The sequence below is a fragment of the Mesitornis unicolor genome, unplaced genomic scaffold (assembly GCF_000695765.1).
Source record: "Mesitornis unicolor isolate BGI_N332 unplaced genomic scaffold, ASM69576v1 scaffold14319, whole genome shotgun sequence".
NCBI classification, from domain to species: Eukaryota; Metazoa; Chordata; class Aves; order Mesitornithiformes; family Mesitornithidae; genus Mesitornis; species Mesitornis unicolor.
Window position 1 is genome coordinate 10,579 of NW_010205356.1, and position 25,739 is coordinate 36,317.

General features: G+C 33.8%; 1 protein-coding gene across 1 annotated transcript in view; it reads right to left on the bottom strand.

Moving 5' to 3' along the window:
- CCDC73 (coiled-coil domain containing 73) overlaps window positions 1-25,739 on the bottom strand; it is a gene marked incomplete at its 3' end in the record, with an annotated part of 51,098 nt that overhangs the window by 6,572 nt on the left and 18,787 nt on the right. Inside the window, exons 6-14 of the mRNA XM_010191376.1 lie at window positions 25,494-25,532; window positions 19,160-19,295; window positions 16,657-16,736; window positions 11,825-11,953; window positions 11,400-11,459; window positions 9,657-9,761; window positions 5,386-5,496; window positions 3,378-3,509; window positions 971-1,006 (exon numbers count right to left, since the gene is read on the bottom strand). Coding sequence (XP_010189678.1) covers window positions 971-1,006; window positions 3,378-3,509; window positions 5,386-5,496; window positions 9,657-9,761; window positions 11,400-11,459; window positions 11,825-11,953; window positions 16,657-16,736; window positions 19,160-19,295; window positions 25,494-25,532 — 828 coding nt within the window. The remainder of the gene's footprint in view (window positions 1-970; window positions 1,007-3,377; window positions 3,510-5,385; window positions 5,497-9,656; window positions 9,762-11,399; window positions 11,460-11,824; window positions 11,954-16,656; window positions 16,737-19,159; window positions 19,296-25,493; window positions 25,533-25,739) is intronic.

Sequence of the window (25,739 nt, forward strand, 5' to 3'; positions counted from 1 at the left end):
AGGAGTAGAAGCTTGAAAAATTAGTTTACTTATAAAGTTTAAGTTACTGGTCTACTGCTGCACCTGTATTTATCTTTATTTTTAAAAGCTGCATTTGATAAATTTCTGTGAAAACTGGGCTGAATAGTGAAAAGTCACCCTAATAAAACTTCACACCAAAAAAGAAAGATGGATCCTTTATCATCATCAACTGTTTGGCAGCTGAAGGCAGGAGCATGTGCTGGCTCTTGCCCTAAAGATAGGATAGGTAGATGTGGGAGGGAGATGTGTAAATGTGGAGGGTTTGCTTAGTCCATAAAAGATGTGAGAAAAAGCTGAAGATACTTGGGTGACTGGGTGGGAGTTATAAGCGCTGTGCTTGGGCATCTGATGTTTGGGGAGGACAGAGTACATTGCAAAATGGAGGGAGGTGCATAGACAACACTGGTAAAAATGGATTATTGAGGTCATGGCATAGTAGGGGATGCAGAATACAAATCTGCAGAAAACCATTTTCTAGAGGTCACAGAAACAGCGCCCAGCTTTGCTGATTTGGGGAGGAAGGACTCATGGTGAATGGAGGAGGGTCCTAGAAATGGTTTTCATCTGCCAAATACTCCACCTTCAATTTGAAGTTTCAACTGAAATTTCTTTCACTTTTCCTCATGTTTTTTTAAATCATCTTCCCTGTCATTCTGATTTTAAAATTTTAAATATTACATGTTTTTTGTTTTCTAAGGTGCTAATTTGGTAATTTTGCTTCTTGGCTATATACACAAAAAATAACTTGGCTTCTTGGCATCACATTTTCAAGTTTTTCTTTTCAAATACCAATACTAGAAATTTTTTTTCTTTCATGAAAGCTGCAATTCTTTTATAATATCTTGCTTCTAGGAGCTGTTTCTTTAGACAGAGAAACCAAACAGTGCCATATAACTGTGCGTGTTACTCTTTTGTACAGGTATAAAACAGCTACTACAGTTGAACTTACCACATTTGTTGATAGGGGCTGAACTGCTGAATGCGTCTGAAACAAACATGATAAAGTGTTGTTAGAAAGGAAGAAAGGTTACAAGAGTCCTTTCTGGATTTTCAGATGGGCTGAATAGACCCAGTTTCCATTAACTTCAAATGGCTGTTCAGCCCTTCAAAAATAGGTCCAAGATGCATAAACTAAAATGCCTACATATCAAAACTACCAAACATAGGTTTTATTTTTTATATTTACTGAATATAAATTCAGTAAAATCTAACTAAGCAACATACATATACCTAAAATGATCTTTCCCTCAACAGAATATTTCACACTATGAAATTCAAAACATTCTCAAAACCAGATCACCCTGTACTTACACACACAAAAGAATTACAGTAACCCATTGTTAGGTGCAGGGCTATTCTCTAATGGTACACAGCTGTATTACAAATTATATTAGACTAAACATGAAGCATGGTAAAGTTAAACTAAATTGCAGTTTGAGCCTGTAATGAGGTCTGACATTGTACCTTTCTTTTAAAAAAGGTCTTTGTTTAATTGCTATTTCACAGGTGATCAGCATGAAGAGGTTTACACACATTCTAAATTTCATGCCCAACAAATAATCTCAGCGATTTCAGATTGCACTAGGTGTAAAAATAAATATATGCATATTTCCTTGCAGCTCTTGGAGCCATAGTCAAGATCTAAATCTCAGCCAACATCTTCCTCTTTTCTTTTTTACTAGACACTGACTCATTACTGATACAAGGTGAAATTCCACAAATTAAAATAATCAATATGATCTGCTGCAGCTCCTGCAATTTCTTGGCAGTGTTCCATTGGAGATTTGACATAGCCTAACCTGCCTAGCTTTTGAAATCTTACGATCATACAACACAAAGTGGTATGGCAATTTGCCATAAGATAGTGTAAGATATATACTTAGAAGACATCTCAGACTTTTTCTGCATTTATGAGCATATACTTTAAGCTTTCCTACTTTCAAACACATAGGGTTATCTTAGTAAGCACAAGTACTGTTTATAGTGAATGACTGATAGTGTGCATTGATTCTGCATCCTAAATGTAATTCATATTTTATTTTCATTCAAAGAAACAATGATTTTTAAAAGTTACGCAATTTGTGTTACACCTTGTAGAATTCATACAATGAGTACTCATTTCAGGTCTAACTTCCAATGCAGTATTAAGCACATACCAGCAGGTATGTATGTGTATATATTCATATATATTCATATATGTATGTTCCTGAGCTATAAACATACATGCATTGTGAAGAAGTTGATTTTAAGTTCCTCCAAATTCTAAAATATTGTGGTTTCTCATTTTACTGACAATTCATAGACTAGTTGTAAAAAAATAATGTCTTTACAGTCCTAGTGTATTCTATTTTCCTAACACTGAAAGCAAAAACATATACATGCAAAATGAGTTTTCCCTTCTTTGAAGGATAATTCATTATTGAGATGTAAAAACTAATGGAAAAAAATTTATACAACCAGTACTTAACTGCACAGCAGAATTTGCTCAATGTACAGGGAAAGTTTTTCTTAAGGCTTATGACTCTTTCCATTTTTTCAATCTTATAAAAGACCAGAATATAAATTGCAATCCAATTAAAGTAAGGGATAACACATAGCTGAAGGGCTACATGCACTTCCTTTTGCTCCAAAAGCCCATCTTCATGTCCTTAACCACTTGTTGACTTCTCGTGTGTGCTCTGAATATAGAACTGAACGTGGATTTGGTTCACTCAGCAATGCAAGCTCAATTCTAGTTCAAACTGCACTGCATAAAAGTCTTTTACCTCCTGCATTCATTACTTCTAGAGCTTGCTATGCCTTTGATGATTCTTGAAGATGATAAGTGAAATTAAGGTTGGTTTTTTTTTTTACTAAAACTGAAGACCTTAGATAATCTGTATGTTGATAAGACGAATCTACTGATCTGCCCCATGTGATAGAGGCGGAAATTAATTTCTCTGAGTAGAAATGGACTTATTTCCACACTTCAGGGAACTCATATACATATGAAGTCAATGGGTCTGCCATAGTATTTGGGAAACACCTATGCAAAATATGTTTGTGAATTAGGATTTAGTAAAGATAGATTATTTAAGATAACTGCTATCTATTACATATAAATTTATTAATGAGGTAATATCCCAAGTTTCTATGATACAAGCACCCCTCTGGATGGCAGCATAACATTCTCTGGCTACAGTAAGTTTTAATGGTATTAATGGTATCATTGATTACATCAGATAAATTCTTAGGTTTAGCAATGTCAAAGAAAGATCAGTGGACATGACAGCCAGATTAGAAAAACCGTCATGTTTCTCATTCTCTAATATTTTTACAAAAAAATGAAAAGTACTGCAGCCATTAGAGATACATACCTGCAGATTTTCCCCTTGCTCAGAATGCTGATTTCCCTGAGGAGGATGGTATTCTTCAAGATGCCTATGAACTCCTTTAAGGGAATTCAGCTCATTTTTAATAGCATCTATTTCTCTTCTCATGTTTTCCTCCTGTAATAATTGAGGGTACACAGAGCACACAAACACAGATCTTTACTGCATGTCCAAATACATGAAACAGTATTTTACAGTGGTATCAACAGCTTAGCTTATTAAAGTGAGTCCCTAAAAGAAAGTATGGATGATAAGAAATTTCTTTGTGCAAAGTGAGATAATTTTGAGCTCTTTCATTCAAACCAAAATTTTAACCATGTTTCCATTACAGGTGATACCTTTGGAGTTTTTTTCACCATTTACTCCAAGTAGCAATGCTCAAAAAAGAGATTTGTATTTGTATCTTTCTTCCTGTTTTGGCTTAAAGAGAAACATGCTAGTCAACATTCGTTCTCATTATCAAGAAACTACAACAGCAAATAATTTGCTTGGCATTTCACTTCTGTAAGTAGCCTCAAGTATCCAATGCTTCTTCAGTGAGTATGTAACCATTAAGGTTTTGTATTTAGGAAAAAAGGATGGCCAAAAATACAAGTTGTAAAATTGTCATTCTGTTCTTTTTACAGAAATACCTTCATTTAATTTACAAATATTTCCAGAGCAGTGATGGTAAGATACTATAAGACCAGATTTCTAGTTAGCCACAGCAGAAATATGCGGGGGGGGGGGATAAAAAAGAAATTATCTTCTAAAGAATAGTGGCAAATATTCCTGAGAAATAAGCAGGGCCAATTCCCATGTCTATGTAGAAAACTCTGGTATAAGATGCTCCTAGGCATGAGGGATATAAATCCTCTCAGGGTAGTGAGCATCAGAACAGTTCAGCTATTTTGTAGCCTCATGGTTGTGGTCATCTCCATGGTGACTGCACTCAAAAGAGGTAGCCTTAGAGAACTGGATGACAAGGACAATCTTGCATTATTTCCCCACAGCCTCCTTGAGAACCTATCTGCCAAATTCAAAACCTTTCTGGCAGTAGCTGCCAATTACATAGAAATAAAAAAGACAGACTATTAAACAAATGCTGCTTAGAGTCCACTTTTCACACACTAAACAGATCTTGTCTTACTGAAGAAGTATTAATCTTTCTTACTTGTAAACATGCATTTGTTATTGCATACAAGTTTTACAGTTACAGTATTTTGCAAATTATTTTGCATTAATTACTGAAATATTCTTTAAAAATAATGAAGTAGTAGAAAGAACAGCAGATATCAAAACAAATTATTGTTTTGATGTACACAGACGTGAATTTACTGAAAGAATACACAGGTTTTTACCTTTTCTTATCCCCCTTCAACCCACAGTCCACATTGAGTAATTCCTGTCAAAGCAGAACCTCTGCTTTAATGTAAGCCTTCAGTATCTCTACCTGATTCAGTTTGAGGTTGCTGGGCATATGGCGCTTCAGAAACACCTTTAGTCTGTGTCACTTCAGTCTATGTGGATTTAAATTCATTTTTTACTATATGACAGTTTACTGACAGTTTTTTTCAGGGTACAAGAGCACAGCCTTGAAATACTGGTATTCTCTGAATAAATTGTGTAAAAAATTGCTAATTTGCTGAAAAATACATAAAATTCAATGTCAATTAAAAACTATATCAGCTTCCATGTCTAGGTAATGGCAAGTGTGTAATTCTGGAATAGTTTAAAGTTATAAATTCAAGGTAACACCTAATACCCTGGCTCTTGCCTTATAGAACTACAGGAAATGCACAGACCTTTTAGAGCACAGAAGTCAACATTTCTCCTAAATCTACCTTTTAAAAAAATGTTCATTTCTATAAGGTCTGCACTACCGGAAAAGAAATTGGTTGTTTTTATTGTATTATATCTGCAGTATTTTTTTGGCTTTTAGGAATTACCTGAAATGCTTGATGACTATTTGAAAAACCTTTTAATACTCTAACATTTAATTTAATAAACCTACATCTTTTTTCCAAGTTCTTAGTGCTTTCTCATGCTCATTCTGAAGATTAAGGAACTTTTCTTCATTTTCCTTTGCCTTCTCCCTTTGCAGCTCATTATCTCTTTCAAGGGTCTGCAATAAAATTAATTATCCAAAAAATAATCAATACCACATTAATGAATTTTGATGTGTTTTATGTTGCTTGGACCTTTGCTTCTAACATGCTGGAAGTGCCATACAGATCAGTGATAATGTGCTATCTCAACAATAATTTTCATAAATTAACAGAAAGGTGCTTATAGTTTAGCTAACAGGAAACAGGGGGAGGTTATGAAAAAAGAAATGGCTATAAAAGGGTATAAAAACACTTGCCATTATTCAGTTTCACTGCATAAGTTTTAATGTGCTGAAAAAGTAATATAAAGTCCAGAGATGAGAAATATGAAATGTAGCACAGTCTAGATCCATTGTACTTAAAGAAAAAAAAGCAAACTACTGTATACCCAAAGGAAATATTTTTATTCTTCTGATCAGGTTTTCTATCCTAAATTGTTTATTAACTTATCTTATAAACTGTATAAACTTTAAATTCTAAAATATATATATTGGAACATGAAGTATACCTCTGGTTGTCTGTTTATCCTTTAATTTATTTTTATTAGATCACTGAAATAGAATAGGAGTACTTTAAAGTAACAGTAAGCTTAAGTTTTATACTATCATAATTGTACTTGCAACATTTTTGGGTTAACTGTGTCAGCTTTACTGTGCTAAATTAAAGCAGTCTTGTGTAAGTCAACAGTAACTTCACACACATCTCAGGTAATGTTGGAATTTTTATCCTATCACATTTTTATAGCAAACAATATGGAAGATAAAGGACTTACTGCATCCAATATCTACTATAGAGATGACACAAATATACTTGATAATGTAAACATAACTTTAATGCATATAGCTATATGACATATTTACATATTTATGACTCTGCTGAGCTTCTTTGAAAGTCCACTTGAAAAATGTTAAGATATGGAGGCAATACCCAAAAGCAATTCTTATTTACTTAATCTTTTAACAAAAAAATAGTCTACTTCTTGATTCACTTAGCATCAATTTTAAAATGTCCAAGTTATTTATTCACACTATTAATACAAATATATTTTACAGGTATAACACTAGAAAAATTCAGAATACCTTGCATATTTATACACATGGAAAACGTGCATAAGAATATAATGGATCTTCTCTGACAGATTATATTATTAAAAAGATGAGACAATTCAACAACACAGTGAAAATCGCACTCTGATGTAGCACCTTTCATCCAGTTCCATAAACTAGATGTCCAAGACATGCTTTCTTTGATAAACCTGCTTTAAGTCCAAGGATTCTTTTACTTGTGTCTCAGATGCAACCTCCTCTGAGGTGGAATATAGTAGTTATACACAGCATAGCTCTTAGGGCAAAATATCAGGGGGAGCAGATGAATAGAACTGATCATATGTTAAAGCCAATTGTATAGAGAAGAATATCTAAATTCCTTGCATTTTCAAGTATTCTGTCATCCGTTAAAGAATTACAGCTTCTTTTTCTGAACTTTTAAGGACATTGGCGTCCTAGCATTAAGTATGCATAGACAGAAAGAGAAAGGACAGTATGATCCTTCTTGAATGTTACCTTACGAGTTTAAGTATTCAGTCCTCTCAAGCCCAAAAACAAGCAGTAATTTTTTGTGGGTATAACAATAAAAATATTTCCATTAATGGAAAATGTCCCATTAATGGGGCTGTACAATAATTCCTTCTACTTTTCTGTTATTCTGAAAAAAACTCTTTTCTTGATAAGCAAAGTCCAGAAATTTTGCAGGGATATAGGATAGAGCACAGAAATATTACACGACCTTCAGACCCCATTCATCATGCTCAGGTTCTAGAATCAATAAATGAAAGCAACAGTTGTCAAACTGGCAGTAAAGTGAGTAGACCCTTCAAGTTATATATTCAGCTCCCTATTTTATAAGTTCCATTTGTTGCTTTAAAAAAATGACGCTGCAAAATAAGCAGTTAAAGTTGTCTAAAATCCCAGTAATTGTATCAAACTGTCAGCCAATTGAGTAGCTACAAAAAAGCAACATTTTATGACTACTGTTTAAACAGACAGACATTTCTGACAAATCAAATAACCCAGTGAGTTCATATAGAAAGAACAAGAACATGTGACATTAACTTTTAAAACAGCATTGTATTCACATCATACTGTTTAAGGGAATTGCTGCATTTTATGCATGTATTTATCAGGTTTACAAAAAAATACTTCTATTAAAATATCTAGCCACTTTTATGTTTCCAGATGTGATCTCATGAAAGTTTATCGCTCACATGTGCTTATATAAATGTTATGAATCCTTTAATTCCCATTCTCAAGTGAGAATGTCATGATTTTGAGAATGCACAGAATACTCTCACAAAACTCAACTGACAACAAATTTTAGCTGAAGTGCCACAGTGAAGACTAAGAAGGAAAATTACGTCAAACTAAGTATTGAGGAGTCCTCGTATATTCAACACAGCTTTGAAAGGTTGATTCGAGAGCCTGTTATTAGTTATCCATGTGTTGTAACACCAATTTCATCTGAAGTACTTATGGCTGCCAGAAATTACCTTTGAAGACTACACTGAAGCTTTGGTGACTATAAATAGTTTGTCACATAGTTAGAAAAATAGAAAACATTAATGCCTTTCCAATATCTAATATAAACAGGACACAAATCAAATCAGGCTCTCTAATTAGTATAACTGCAATCAGAAAACAATTGCTGGCCTGTACAGGCTGCAAAACAGACTTGTACTCAATTCATACCTTAACAACAAGAAAACAAGCTATACTTTTCTTACACTGGTAGACATTTATGTCTATAGATACCATTCATAGCTTTAGGGCATACTATAAACTTTATCTGAGATGGGAAACTATAGCTCAGAAATACTATCAGAAAAAAAGCATTTTTAGAATTTACCTGCTATTCACTAATCCTGACACAAAGATCCTAAAAGGGCCCTCTGGATTATGAAAGTCATCATCAGTTAAGGGTATAACCAATTAAATTATCTCAAGCTTCTGGTTTAATTTACAAAGAAATTAAAATAATCTTAAAAAATAAAATGCACATTACCTTACTTTAACAAAAAACAGTATTATATGAATAGGAAGTAATCCAGCTCTTTCATTGGACCATGAACATATAAATAACAAAGGTTACAGAAAATTATGCTACTTTAGGCAATTCTACAGCCAAAGGACTGTTAAATTAATCTTTGTAAATAGCTTTAAACGTGCTAAGAAAAACACAAACCTTTTCCCATTAAACTGTGCTTTGTCATTTATTTTTTTTAAACAGTCAATACATAAAAAAGGAAATGGAGAACTCTGAAGATTCCTAATGAACTGGTAGGACTATTCTCCAGATTTAGAAGCATCTCTTCTTGGTTCTAGAACACTCTGAGATCACAGAACTTTAAGTCATGAAAATCTAACAGTCTAGACTAATATAAATACAAGAACCTAGACATCTAAAATCAGTGAATTCTCTTTCTCTTCCAGTCACTACACCTTTGTCCAGTACTACAAAGCAGGTACTTGAATTCCTAGTGAAATTTTAGCTAGTTTCTGATGGAGAACATAACTCATCTTTAACCTTACTTGTTTCATCAAAATGCAAAATTCATATAGTTATATTGTGGCAGAAAGAAAACTGCTTACAGTTATTAAAGGACAAAGTAAAGGCTTTGTGAAGTTAATCTAATTTCAATTCAGCATAGAAGCATTTACTTAGAAACAAAAGTATACACACTCAGAGAAAATGTAACTGGAAATTAACTGAGATCCTAGTTCAAAACCTTGGCCTCAAAGGCCAAGCAAAGAATGGAATAGCTGTGGTTATGTACGGACAAACAGTAGATAATACGCAGATTTATATCTATATCAGTATTATAACAAACAAAAGTCATAAAAGCATTTGATTTCAAAATACTTGAAAGCAACCCCCAATACATTCTGGTTTTACCCTCCAGAAATGGCTGGTAATAGTGGCAACCATGATTTACTTTAGGGGGAGATGTAAAAGAGGGAAACTGTAGACTGCGCTTCAAGGTTCGTGCTGACAGTTAAGGAGCTGAGGGAGCAATGGAAGTGAGGTCAAAAGTTCTGAAAAGCATACAGATGTCTTTAACAGCCCTGGACTTAAAAAACACATAACAGATAGTAGCAGCTTGTCTCATCAAGAAAAATCTGACCTGATATTCTTCTTTTAGTGCATTTAATTCACTTTCCATTCTAACATTCGTTTGGGTTACTCGCTGGAGCAGCTCCTGCACGCACTGTAGAGAGCTGAGAATTTCCTTAATACAAACAAATTAGGATATATTGAATAAGGTTTTGTTTCTGAAGTTAGACAATTTATGTCTTTTAGATTTATTTTTTTTATTCTGCCAGTGTTTACAAAATCATGTATATAAGAATGTTTTCCAGCATCAACATTGGGAAAGGGCTTGAATGAAGAAGCCAGAGCAACCTCAGGCTTTTCCGGCCTTTTGCCTTTCAGAGGATAACGTTATTATAACTTATTATAACTTACTTTTTTCAGAGAATTTTCTTATAATTAAAATTAACAATCCATTGATACTTTAAACATACTTCAGTGCAAATCTGAATAAAATATAGCAAATCCAACCTCACTGTGGGTTCAATTAATCTAACAGAATAACTTTATAGTACCGTATTACAGTTCTGGAATATATAGAAAATCCGAGAGAAATTATATGACAAGGCAAGTAATCACTTCCATTAATGGATTATATTATTCTGTATCTCCTGAATTAAATCCCAATAAATGTGAAATAACACACATTAGCTTTGCATTATATGGTGCAAGTACATCAGATTTTGCTGTCACTATCTGAATTTTTGTGGTACTTTAATTAAGACTATATTGTTACTTCAACAATAAGTTCTAAAAAAGGAGCCACCCATGGCTAACTAATCAAATTAAGTTTATTGCAGTATGTCTCTCATTTTTTTCCCTGTGTTTACTGGCAAGTATTTTTAAAAAGCAAAGTCAAAATGCAAACAGGCTTTTATGGACTGGAAGAGTACTGCTGGATTAGCCTTTTACAGGTACTCAGTGGGTATACAGCAAGCTGTCACTTTTGGCCCTCCCTGAGAGCAAGAATGATACACTTCTCTGACATGACTGATGTAAGGAACTGCAGAATGAAAATTCTGCAACTGTTTAAGAAAAAAAAAAGACAAAGCCACCCTTTTTACACTTAATATTCTGCAAAGCAGTGTATGATGCTGTTATTGCTGGGAACATTTTTTTTTTTGCTATGTTTGATACTTGACTCCATATACCTCAGTTTGAATACCAGGATTTGCTCTGGAACATACTTGAGTTTGTGATAGAAGACAGTCTTAACTCTGTTCAGCTATGTATAGGTGTAGGTATATAGAGTGTGTGTGTGTGTGTGTGTGTGTGTATATATATATATGTAGTACAGGTGTAGCTTAATATTCTAAATGTATATGTTCTGTATGAATGGAACACCATTTCCGTTGTATATAATTGACACGATTCCAATTTTACCTGGTTTCAGTACCAGCAGTACTATAGTAAACTGCTGGCAACCAGAAAGCAGAACAGCAGGCATATTATGCAAACCTTATTTCTTTGTACTGAACCTATATGAAACAACATTTCATGGGTATACCAAATTTCTCCCATGTGAATTCAAAGACAACAGTTAAGACTTGTGATAAAGTGTCAAACAATGGACTTCGTTTTGCTAATACACTTTCAAAAAACTGTAAAAACACTTTTCTAAAAGATGCCATTTAAGTTAGTATTAAAATATTTCTGAAAAGTAAACAAGTGAATTTAATTAGTTTTAATAGCTTAGTCTTATAAGGAACTTAAATTGAAATGTAGCACATATACTCTTAAGTGATTTTTAAATAGCAAAATTTTATTAACAACTCACCAATTTTTCTTCTTTAATGTGAGTGTTTTCTTCTTGAACCTTTTTGCTAACAGCTGTCTCCTTTAAAAGAACATGAAGAACAGTAAAAGGCATTTAAAATGACTGTCCATTTTCTTTAGTAAAATTGTATTAATGTGATATTGTGAATCACCATGAGGCTATTTTAAAAATCTGAATTATTTTGAAATGTCTTTGTATCCAACTTTTTTTTTCTACTCTAAAATTATAACTATAAAATTATATTCATAGCATATTTGCTTCCCTAGAAAAGGTCATGCTGGAAATAGTTTTGTTATGTTGTATATGCAGTTAGTAGAAAGGAATTACTAAACCATATACATCAGAGAGATCAGTGCCACGATGTTTGCTGAACAAAGAACAGAAAATATTCACCAAAAATTTAATTTGTTTAAATTCCAAAATACCATTCTGATTTTTTGTTGCAGTTCTTGAAACTGTTTTTCCTTTGCTGCAAGATTGATGTTTTCTTCTCCCACCCTGTACTGAGATGTGACCTTGGACCTTATCAAGTCTGTAGTTACTTTCTTCAGTTCCTTAACACAGGAAACACGTATAAATAGTTCATCCAGTATAGGCATTGCAATTCAAAACAAAGACAAATCTTTTAAACTATCTTGAGTCATGCCCTACTTTTAAACAATGTATAGAAACAACAGAATAGATTAGAGGAACTAAAATCCATACGTCTGACTTGCTAAACTAAATTTGTCACAAGTGGCTAAAAGCTTATTTTCAGAGGTAAAATGTTATTGTGCTAATTCTACTTTGTTTGAAGTATTCATGATAGCTTTTTGTTATTTTCTCTTCCAAGAAGTATATTAGAAGTGGATTGGTAAAAACTCCTATACCAAGATATACAATAAGAATAAAGTACCTATTATAACTACTGAGTATGTTCCTGGGAATCAGTCAGGAAAAAAAGGAAGAACAGTGACTATCTGGTAAAAACAGGAACTGGCTATAAATTTGGAAGATCTTTGCCTTTCCTGAAACATTAATTACTTAATCTCAAGAGAATGCTAAATTAATTTTATATTAGAGGCTTCTACAACATGATTTTCCATCTAAAATATGCCTTTGATTTTATAGTCTTTATAATCTTTTAACCATCCTACTTTTTTTTTTGGTATCTGTTTTCTAACCCGTTTATTCTAGGGTCCTTGTGCAGCAAATAAACAGCAAATCCTTTGATCTCATTAAATTACAACTTATAGTTCTTGGAGCCATAAATATTGTGCCTTGTTCTCCCTCACCCCTCCCATTCTGGTACAAGGTAGTCTGTTTAATATCGCTCTCTCCTTGAGCGCTCTGACGTTTACTCAGACAAATAACAGAGGTTATGAATGCTGTTCACAGATAGTATCAAGAATTCGTCATGATGCCAGAGTGGTGAACCAAGCATTCAGAATGGTAATAGTTTTATCTAGCAACTAAGTTTGGTCTGTTTAACTTTTCTTCACAAAACTGGAATTCCATCTTATCACACACCAGTGGTTTAACTGTTCTGGACAAAATCATATAACAGTACAAAAGAAAAAGGGAAGATTACAGTGTAGCTGAAATTCACAAAGTTTCATGGAAAATACAAGTACAGGTACTACTTTTAAATACATATTTTTTTATTTATTTATTTTTTTGCTAGAGGCTTCATTTCTCATGTATTTTAGCCATAAATAAATCTAAAATGAACTAGTAAGTACTAAGTGTAATTGCAGAATCAATTCTAGAACCCAAAGACAGCAATACTTTAGAATTGTCATGTTCTGTAACCTAGTAAGGCTTTTTACAACTTTTACAATAAAAACATATATTAGTTGCACTACTTTTACTAGAAAGCTCTGTAATGAAATATGCAAGGAGAATCCCTACATCTCAGTGGCAGAAGATGCAAGCCATTTTAACTTTGCAAAAAGTGAAAAGGTGCACTGTGCCAGTCTTTACAGGGAACAAGATTAATGGTGTACAGAACACAGCTAACAGGTTGTGTGCTACACACGCAGGTGCAAAAGTCTGCTATGGATCTCATACTATATATATTTTCAAAATTCAGAGTTTACTGTGTGCAGAAAAACCTTAATACTTATTTTGTCATGGGGAAAGAACGAGTCATACTAAGTAAATCATGCCCTTGAGGTGGAAAAGATGACTGGATTTTCTTCTTTGTATAGCAGGTGGATGTGTATAATCCATCTGGAACCAAACCCAGATCTGCTAATCTACCAAAGCTGTATGCAGGAAAAACCAAAACCAACACCCAACACAAACTGATCATCACCAAAAAGAATGGAAAAGTTTTACATGATGAGTGAAAGCACAAGCTATATAGTAGTGAAAATAATATATTTTTATACATGAATATGTATATTTTATTGTATTCTTAAGGTAAAATAATTTCACTGCTAGAGTTTTTGCTTTTTTTCTAGTAATTTTTCTGTCATTAAGAACACTAGTAGTATTTAGAACCCTATAAATTAAATCGAATCTGGAAAATAATTTTATCAGTTTTTCGGAAATGCTAAGAAAGAATGATAAGGCTTTAAACCTACTCCTTTGATGTGTTGCCAGCAGCCAAAGGACATGGTTTCAGAAACATTTCAAGCAAGCATTAGTCAAAAGAGTCACAAAAGAAACAGTTGCACTCCTTAAATGTATTTTCCTTTTGCCAGTTGATCTAAGCTAAGACTTACTCCCTTTTTTTTTAGTAAAATGTAGTTTCTACTTTTCCTCAAGGCCAAACAAATGTATGTGCCAGCACAAAGAGGTTGTATGGGACTTGAAAAACAGCCAGCACAGGCAGATGTAACCACTTCTTAAGACAGTGCAGATACCTTACACAAACTTTAACTGTACCCAAAATTACACCTATATCTTTTTGTTCTCTTCCTAGATCGGTGCAACTCTCTTGTAATCTTTCAGGCCTTGAGCAGCATAGCTATTTTTTAAAGGTTTGTTTCTTTCTTGTCGAGATTTCAGTGCAAGCATTTTCATAGTGCTTGAAAAGAATCCTACTGCACTGAATATCTAAATGTTCAAATTCAAAAGAAATGTTACTGAAAAGTAAGTTATGCCACAGTCTGTTAAGCCAAGATTTAGGAACTGGATTTGTATGCAGGAGATGTCAAGAGCAAACTACAACCGCTCTAAATAATATTTCTTTCCACAAATCCCGGAAGATTAAACCTGTGCAGAATGGACTTCAGTTTAACCCAGGTTTTACTGTTGTACATATTTAACACCTCCATCACATACCTGCAATTTCACTAAAATTGGAGATTAATTTACTTTTCTCCACAAATCACAGAATATAAGGAGTTGGAAGGGACCTCGAAAGATCATCTAGTCCAACCCCTCTGCCATTCACTAACTTCATATTCCCATTTAAGAACAAATGTGTGAGATAATCCTTGTCTGAGTCAAAGTAACGACTGTGATAAGATCTGACAGCCAAATTAAGATTTTAGTACTATGGACAATCATTCCTGCTCCAGCACTGAGGCTCTTGAGGAAAGAAGTTTGAACTCACAAGTTGTCAGAGCTGTTAGAGGTCAGCCAAGTCTCCAAGACAGATAAAAGCAGCTTTATAAATTGTCCCAACTTGTGCTGCAGATACCATGACTTCCTTCAGCTACTTAGCAAGTGAAAACACCCTGGTAATCCCTCTTTCAAACTCTTGTAAATATCAAAGTTTTCTCATTGCTTTGTATCTCTTGTAGGTTTCTTCAGCTCTACAACACATACATTCTTGCTGGAGCCAAGCACTTCTGCTCTCTTCGCTTACTGAGTGACCCAAAAGATGAGCCCACAGCCCTTCACAAACATAAGTTGTGCTCAGCTAACAAGTGGCATTACAGATATAGTTACAAAATGCACTCTCACTACATATCTTTCCAGAAATGTTATGTATTGGGTTATTGAATGGAATATTGAAAAAATGGGCTGTTTGGGGCTTTTTATTATATTATTCATTTTAACTCTGTTCTCATAGAAATTCTACATTTTGAGGAAAAAGGCATGTCTTTCTATTATATACAACTTTGATTTATAAAACTATAGTTGCAATTAAACAAACCCCCAGTTTTTTGCAGAACAAGGCATTGCCACAGCAAAGCGCTGCAGCACTACATAAATATTAAAAGGCTAAGAAATTCAATTCCAGTTCAGTTTTTCCACTGACATTCAGAATAGGATGGTTAAATACTAACCAACAAGAAATTCAGAAATAACCAGGATAAAGGCATTTCCTGGTGAACTGAGGAAGCCAGATTGAGTTTCAGTTGACCTCCTCTTCTGCTTATCTAACAGTATTTTATTTAAAATTCATCACCCATGACCTTAAAAATCAAGACTACAGCTGAAAAACAGGGATCAAGCAATATATTTGATTTCTCTCATCCCACTGTTATTCACAAATTTCACTATGTAAAATTCTCTTAACCACTTTTCTTCTCTCACCTCTCAAATTTCTTACCCTCAGAGAATTCTAAGTAATGAATTATTCCCAGTTTCTATTTTACTGTGATACTTAAAAATTTATAAAACTCCTAACTTTTTATATTTACAATGTATTACAATAAAGGTGTTCTCCATCTCAGATGAACATCTCTTTTTTTTCCATACAAATTACAAGTCCTTTAAAAAGGAGTTGTACAGTTGAAGTGCACTAAATGCACACAAGAAAAAATTATCCTCAGACCTTCATGGCTATGAAGACATCAACATTCTAAGAAACATGGCTTTTCTATAGAGGAAAGTTATCACCACCACCAACTTCCAATATTTTACTATTGCTCTTCCATCCATCAGATATTTCAGATAAATACATATAGGTTATGTATATATAGAAAAATGTATAACCTACCATTTGAATTATGTAGCTACTGAACATTTCTAAATACCATCAAACCTAATTATCACTTAGAAATTAATTTGAGAATTTTTCCAGTGTTCTGCATTACAGTTACTGTGTTTCTCGGTCTATTTTATTTAACAAGAAACAAGTAGGATGCTGTAAAGGTAAATAAAAATTCCCAAGTTACAGAAAATATTCAGAGCTGTTCTAATTTTGACTGGCATTCATCTGAAGTATCTGTGCATAACAAGGGAGAATAATTTACTCGTTAGTCATAGAATGAAGAACAATTCTGCTGCTTGTCCACTACTTCTACTAATACTACAGCAGCTCATGGAAGTCCCAAAGAATTCCACTTACACATTCAGAAACGCATACTACACTTACTTCCTTCAGACTGCTTATTTCGGATTCTTGCCTTTTATTCACTGATGTTAGTTTCTTATTGAGCTGTATCGCTTCCTGTACTTTAAACAAAAGTCAAAACATGTTAATATATTGTACAATCATAGCATACCAGGTTGGAAGGGACCACAGGGATCATATATTTCATATTTGAAATATATATATTGTGAATATATACTTTCATATTTGAACGAGTATTTTATTTATAACCGCAATGTATGTGTATATAATTTATAAATAATCAAACATAGTTGCAGAAAGGAGACTTAAGACTGAAAATACGACTCAACTACATTTTCTGTAGAGTGTGATACTACATCAGAGGATTACACTAGGTGGTACCAGTTGTTTTACACCTCAAACAATGCGTTGAGGTTTTTCTGTATGTTGGTTTGCTTTTTATGTAAATTTTTAAATTTAATTTTAGTTTAATTTGATTTTCTGCTAAAGATGGTAAGCATCACAGGGAATGTTGGACAACAGCCTTGCAATGCAACAAGCAGTTTTGCTTTTTCATATCAGTGCCATTTTATATATATGCTTAACAAATGAAAATACTTAAGAATGTATCAAATATCCTCTGATACAATGTAGAAAAAAAAAACTAACAAAAAAACACACAGGCAAAAATTGGTAAATCTATCCTTCGACAGGAGTCATGTGTTCACTCTCTAGCTTTAAGATATGAATAGTGGGACATTGGTTAGGCAACAGTTTCAGATTTATTATAAATTGTGGTATTTTCCCTATAACACATCAATTTGTACTTTCTTGTTTCCCTAAATGTTTTAATACAGTAGATAAAGAATAACAGTTTATAAATTTAAACAATTTGCATTAAAAATGGCTCATATACTTTCTGCCTGACTGTTCCACTGACTGCAGTTTCTTGCTCAGAATTTACAAGTTACCCACATGCCTATTGCACGTCTTACACACTGCAATGCAAATGGAATTCTCTCTGCAGTAAGACACACTGGAGTTAAACGGATGAACAGATTGGCTTTTTGGGCAGAAGCAGTTAGTAACATACTTAGTCTTTTCTAGAGGTTCATTTTGCAATTACTGATAAATATAAGTAGAAAAATGGCAAAAAGCATTTATAAATGGTTCAAATAGTGTAAATACTCAACGTAAATGTTATTTTTCCATGAAATATCAAAAATGGTTTTCTGTATCTGACACAGTAGAAAAGCCCTGTCCCATATGAATAAAGGGAAAACAAGCAATGTATTATCCTAATTGGTTTTCAGTACTAAATATTAAGCTATTTTAATTTTTAATTTTAATTTTTAATTAAAAATTTAATACAAAATGTAACTTGAGAAACTGAAATATCACAAATACACATAGAACATGTTACCAATTTATTCAAAATAGACCTGAAAAACTTTCAGGCAGAAAAAACCACCAAAATTATAAGCTTCGGTATTTGGAAAGTTCCTTGGTGTTTTGTTTTCTTTGCTTGGCGTTTTTCTTTGCTGGTTTTGAGTTCTACAACTACTTCTCCCTTTCCTTAAAAATAATACTTATTTTTATTTATGACCTATGTATGTGTTTACATGGATGAAAACTGCAGGCACACAAAACAATACACAAGCTATATTCTATGTATACACTGTGATGTTTGCATAGAAATTTATGGTTTTGTTATGAGAAACAAGGATTTCTCTCAAATTAACAGGTACCAAACTTCATTTAAATGAGGCATTTTTATTACTTGAGGTTATCGGCTTTATTATTTTACAGATTAAAGTTATATAGTTATACAGAAGTATGTGGAATAATTTTTGTGTGTATTAGTAGATTCACAAATAATTTTGCTATGTTCCAACACATGAAGAGGGATAAGGTACTGATTTATAAAGCTATTACAGCTATGCAGTCAGAATCTACATAACAATGACAACTGCATAAAATTATTCATACCACCCTATTTATTTACTAGTTTTAAGATTCTATATTTCTGTACAACAAAAAAAGTTTTATTACTCATTTATTTTTTCTGTCTGTTTCCCAAAGTTAAACCTTCTTTAAATAGCACTCATTTCCCCGTTTGCTAATTCCTTCACTTTCACACCCTCATCTGACCTAGTACAACTGTTTATGTTGATTATCCTGAATGGCAACAGGAAGCTGATCGAAATTAAGCATGATTTTTTGGTTGTTTTTTTGTAGGAATGGGTCTGCTTTTGAATTGTTTTGAACGTAAATAAGTTCCTAAATGTAATTTACCATGTGGTCACACACAACTGTAGTAGTGTACCAGCAAAGAGTAGAAGAGGTCTGGGGGCTGTGCTGCTTAACATGGCATCGTCACAGAAAGAAACACCAAGGAAGTTACTGAGGTACAGAAATTGTCAGTTGGTGTATTTGATGCTTGGCACACAGTAGCTGCTATTTTTTGAATTGTCAAGTGTTTCCAACTCAGTATTGTCAGAACACAGCAAAAACAAATGCCGGCGGACATTAAAGATATACATACCACTGCGCTCCAATTTTCCATGAACACCTTTTACGACTCCAAACTGACATGCAATAGTAGCATAACACTTCTCAACGTCATTCAGTTGCTTATGATGCTCCTCTTTCGTTGTTAAGTGCATCTGTAATTTTTGATCCTGTTAGAAACATAAATGAAGCACCTACTTAATGATAGTACCTAGCATGTATAAATAAACTGCTTTTTATCATAATAGCATAAATGCAAAATCATTCCCAGAATATCTCGTCTGTCTATTCCATACCTAATGATCAGTTCCCATTTCCAGATAGCATCTTATTCCAAAGACCTTCACCTGTGTGTTAGATTATCATAAAAGCACTTTAACATATTTTCACATGCTGTACTTTATACTTAGGAGAACTTCTATGTAAATCTCTGCAGAAATGTATTAACTGTTTTCAAATCCTGATTTCAAGCTGTCCTTTGTTATGTGGCTTAAGCATATTATTTAATCTGCCACTGTCTTGTGAGCTTATTCCTAACATACTACCTGTGGTTTACCCTTGTCCTCCTGCACTACCAAGCATTGCATCCCCTCATTCCTTTAAAGTAGGATGCCCATGCAGATTAATGCAGTACTCACCCCACATCAGCTATTCAGTACCTGCCCTGTCTTTGGCTGCCGATTCAAAACAGTAAAGTGGCTTCAGCAGCCTCATGTTTGTAGCTCATTGCCTCAGCTGCTTATTCGTCCCTACTGTAGTATTAAACCAAGTATATCATGCTCTCAGGTTGCAGTAACACAACGAAATACGGGGACCATTTAAAAACTCTGGACAGCTTAAATCACAGCCCCCACAGCCCTTTGTCCCAGCACATTCACAGAGAAGCACAGGGCAGAAATGAGTAAGTGGCTGGAGACAGGTAAGAGCAGGAGCTTCTTAAACTTTGGCAACAGTGCTAGTGTATGCATCATAAAAATAAGGCCTATATAAATTTATTGTCTTCTGCTACATAACAGAAGCCATCTATTATGCAAACAGTATTCAGCCTTCTTTGTAAAGCCACTAGTAAAAGTACTGTCTTTTTTTTATCATCTTAAACACTCTCCAGCATAACATGGCTTTAATCAACAAGGAAGACTTCTTACGCTTAATTTCAACACAAAGTTAAACAAAAACATTGGTGGGAGTTGTGGGTTTTGGTTTTGGTGCGGGGCTTGTTATGTTTTGTTTTTTCAATACAACATTGTTCAAAGTATAGAGTTATTATGATAATCAAGGGATCTGAGCACCTGACGTGAGAAGAGACTGAAGCAGCTGAGACTGCTCAGCCTGGAGAAGATGTGCCTCTGAGGGATCTTTTCAATGCCTGTTATAATATTATGGACCTGTAGGGTTTTTTCCTAACTACTTTTGTAAGCATTTAACATTTCACTTTTACTTCTATTAACAACTTGCCAAAGTACTCTCTTATGACAATGAATCCCACACAGTAATTAAGTAAAACGTATTTAAGTTTCATGAATTTTACCACACTCCCTCTTGTTTTGTGAGAGTGTGATTGAAAGTACATATTCACAGGAAACTATATTCACTGACACATGCCACTGGTTTTTCAAAAAAAATTTGTTATCCTTTCTTTCATAAACACTAAATGCTTTGTGTTCCTCTTTATATAGTGTATTTTTGTTAATAGCTTTGTAGGTACTATTTGGTCAATTTTAAATTTAATTTTCTCTGAAGAGAGTGGGTGAAATGAATTCCTCAGAAAAGTTATCCATTTACTTAGACATCTAATCTGTTTCTAAGCTACAGTAGAGCAAGACAGCAATTAAAATTAATTGGGCCAAATTCATTCCTGTGTGTAAATTCAAGTTACACAAAGATGAGTCTGGCCTAGTATGTTTGACTTCTGTAAGGCTCCATTTCCATACAGTAACAAATGCAATACATGTCCAAGCACCAGTGGATAATAAAAGCTGATAGTAATCAAAAGAAATGACCAACATAAGGCTAGCAAAACAGGATATACAATACAAATTTCTCATGTTTTATAAGGTATGAAATTAAACACACCACAGCAAATGGAAAGTCATAATGGAAGCACTGGTAAAGAAACACCACCACTTACAGAATCACTGCAAGGAATGTAGGTTGTGAATATTCATATAGTTTCTCCTTTTCCTAATCATAAGTAAACTACTGAAAAACTGTTCTTAACTAATGTTAGGATGTGGATTTTATAACAAAAAAAAAAAGGAAATTTATATTTGTTTTTCCTGATAGTAATTCAGGTATATTTATTCTAAGAGACCAATGAATAGGGAAGCATCGCTGCTTTGAGACTGGAACAGCTTGAGGCAGCATCTGAGGCTTACTGCACCTTCTTTTATATAGAATTTTCTTAGTGCTTTCCCAATTTCTTTCTCAGCTCAGCAAGACAGTGTGGTCCCTCCTTCTCACTAGAAAAGTAGAATATGCTTTGTTGTTTCCTAGGGATCTTTCCAATGAAAAAAGGAATTGGCCTGCTATAGCCTCAGTTTTAAGAGCTTAACACTTGCATAAATATGATTTCTGATGGCAAGCTGCTCTCCAGGCTTAGTGCACAGTGAAAGAAAAGCAGGTCGGTTTGCCTTCTGACATCCTTCCCCGAGTATGTGATTCTTCTACTGACAGTGAAAAGGTCTTAAAACATTCTTCCATAGAAGACAATCAAGAAACACCAGGAGACACTGCAGAATAGGGAGGGTATGACCCTGGAGTTGGAGTAAGACCCACAGAATCTTGGTTCTTCTTTCTAATGTCCGATACTGCCCTGCCCTTCACCAGTAATAAAGATAAACTGGGATGGGGAGTGGAACTGATTGTGGGCATATGGTTTGTTGAGGCACAATGATTTCTTGGTGGAACTAGACCAGAGAAATAGCTCAGGGTCAGGTAGGTGACTGGAAGAAGACAAAGAGGGAATTGCTCATATCTCAAAGATATTCTGGAAATTGAGTCACTACTCAGAGTTACTCAGTGAAGCAGAAGGTGGTAATTGGGAGGTTAAAGTGTCAGAGAAACAAAGGAGATGTAATGGCATGGACATCTAAGGCAAGATCATGTGAAAATTATGCAAAGGGTTACTGATTGTAAATCTTCGAAATAGGATTTTTTTTTCCTACACCAGTCCTTTGGTTTCCATCATTTTTCTACTTAAAAATAATTACTTCTAATTTATACTAGTATCACTGCCTTCTGACTGTATTTTTAATTACAGGCAAATTAATTAAAAATGTGGAAAGGAAATAAAAATAACATTCCAGCCTTAGATCATGAAGAACAAAACAACTTTCAAAATTACATTTATTTAACATTTCATAGGAATTATTTTTTCATTCATTTGGCAACTGCATCTGTATAAGAAACTAAATGGTGGCGGGGAAGCTCTCAGGATATGTGTAAGTTGTTGTTAAAATATCCCTGGCATATTTTGGCCAATGCCAAACTGCACCCATGTAAGCAGTTCCCGGGCACAGTTCAGGAGACTGCTGAGAACAATGTGAGTGATTTGCACGCAGCTTCCCTCTTCTGAAGAGTACTAGAGTTTAATGAACCTACACCATTTCATATCTCTTGACTGCAGCTTCACTAAATGGTCTCAGAAACATTTAGTTTACCAATATAAACACAGTCAGCAAGTGAAACCAGACTAATTAGCAGTCATTCACAGAGGCAGCCACTCTATCTACTTTACTCATTAATATTGATGCACTGAATCATCACCTTGTAGACAGTGATTTCTCCCCATTGACTACACTGAGATCTTGCATTCCGGATTTGCTCTTCTGAACTGCACACAAGATTTGGTCTCTACCAACACTACCCTTAATCTCCTTCTCATTTTTTTGTGGGTTTTTTTTGGGTTTTGGTGGGGTCTTTTGTTTGGTTGGGTATTTTTTTTCTTAAATATTTTAGCACCATGATATATATTTAAGATTTAGGTACTGCAGAAGACAAATAACTCTAAACACTTACTTACTCAGACATGCCCAGGATCGAACAATGCAAGTTCACAAGACAACACATGAACAGACGTAAAAATATACTTAAGGTTTGGTTTGGCTGGGTTTTTTTTCCTACTCTACATCACCTTTTATTCTACACTTAGAGCTCTGGCATTCTACATTGTATCACCTGCCAGGAAACCAATGGAGGAGGAAACCAAGACCTGTCCAAGGCTGTTTTCCTTAACTTAATTCTTTATTTCAGCAGCAAGAAAAATAATACAATACAGAACACACACTCAAGCTTATTCTATCAGACAATGAGCTTTGTAATAATCATCCTGTGGACTCCTGATTGCATGAGTGCTACTCTCCATATGCAGTGAGGTGCAAAGTGACAACACTGCACACAAAAAATCAACACTTATTGTGGAAACAAAGGAAAGATGGAATAAAAATAAATGCTTTATTTCTTGTCTCTGCACAGTCTTTCAATAGGAGAGAAAAACTTATTTCACAGTTCTAGCCGATATCATAAGAATTACATAATCACCACAATTTTCACATAAACTTAACTGGATAGCGTGCTAAAATACGCTAGACTAAAAGAACAGAATTAAAGGAACAAAACCAGAATAAAATGCTACATCAGTAAGGCATGCTCAATCCCCAGCACATACAAAAGTTACTTTACTGAATGGTGAGGTTTCTAAGGTGCCAGATACAAACTAAATAGGACATCTGCTTACTTTCAAAACACTAGCCAGGGCATGATCTAATATGTCTTTAACAAACTTAAAATTTAAATAGAAATGGATCTCGAATAAATGGATGCTTTGGAGGTACAACTGGTTTACTTTTAAATGTTTTGCCACTTGCGATAACTGACTAAGAGACACTACATGGGCTACTACTTTGATCCCTAGAACATACCATTTATTTCAGTGCAACTACTCAATGAGTAAAGTTGGTAGAATCTGACCCAGTCTAAAACTGATTCGCCTGCTACTCCATAAGATTGCAGGAAAGAATTTGCTTGTTTACCCTGTGGGGTTTTTTTGTTTTCAGCATTTCATATCAGAGCATCTTCTGTAAATATGGCCAAGCCATACATGTTATGTTTAGTGTTATATGCAAAAGAGGATTTCTAATGTCTTGTCCCGCACTCAATAGCATTTTTAATAACAGTACTCTGTATTAAAGTACCTCAAAGTTTTAAAAATATTAAAATAATCAATTATTGAAAAGTTTATAAACATAAGAAAGGAACATACATGTTTAAGCAGCACAGATGCATTTCCAGCTTATAGAAAAGGTGGTGTGATTTAAACATTCTCAGTCATATGGAAGACTGAGCTTGCAAGTTATGAAAGAAAGGCAATATGTGAAATTACATAAATGCAAGTTCAATAATTTTGTATACTTTAAACACATTTTTAGATTGGATGTATTTTAAGAATAAATACAAGTTAAAAGTGAAGTAAGACAAAACACATTTTATGTTGCCTTTGATCTTTAACTTGTAGCCTTATCTCCCAGGTCAGAGGGCACATTATTCAATTTCACCATATTTTGTGTAAAACCACTGTAGCGTTGAAGATGACTTTCAGTACAAATGTCATGGTACTTAAAGCTAAACTGGACCCTAGTTTTTTGAGGTTCTTAATTAAAATCACAGTTTGTAATGGTCTGACAATATTATCTTTATTCTTTCCAGTTGAGCAGCAGCAGAATTTTCACAGCATTTATTCGATCAAGCTTAGCAATGTTTTTGCAGTTCACTCTTTCACTTCCTAAAAAAGACAACAGGGTTCAGAGCGACTATGCTGTCACTCTGTATAAATTTATTTTCTGTGTCAAAGGACAGTAAAAGGGAGTAAAGCTGGACTGGATGAAATCTAAACTGTTAGGGGAACTAATGTTAAGAAGTAATTCTGAGGAGTGAAAAAGAGTGAGATGAAAAACATTATCAGTTTTTCTTAAAAACAAAACTAAGAACTGCTTGGAATTCTCTACTATTTCTTTGAGACAAATATGCTAGATTCTATAGGGGCAATATAATTACATTATTCAAATCACAGTCTATAAAAAAATCTTCACTCTAATCTATAAAGAGAATAAATGTGCAAGTTATACTTTAATTCAGGGAGAAAAGATTCCATATGCTAAACAGCAGCTATCAAACTAAGAAAACCTAAAATCACCATATTTGAAACTTCTTCAGATTCAAAGCTGATATCACCTCTTTTGGTTATATCTAATAATTACCAAATATAATTTAAGTATTAGAGTTGGTTGGTATTTGCATTATACTCTAAGCAGACATTCTCTTTTCCTAAAAGCTGTTCCTTGTTTTTTTTTTTACTTTAATTAATTTCTTACCATTTCGTTCAGTTTCTTTTGTAAAGTGTATTTTGAAACCTGTAAAATGTAAGAGAGGTATTCATTAAATTGTAGTTACATTTTTTCAGACAACAACCTACATGTTTAGGTATTCTCATACGTAAGATTTAATTGCATTTATTGCCAATCCAATACAGTAATACTGGTTTTGAATTAATGATTATACTATTTCTTTTATTATTAAATTTAATTTGCATAATTTCACTTCATATTTAAATTATGTAA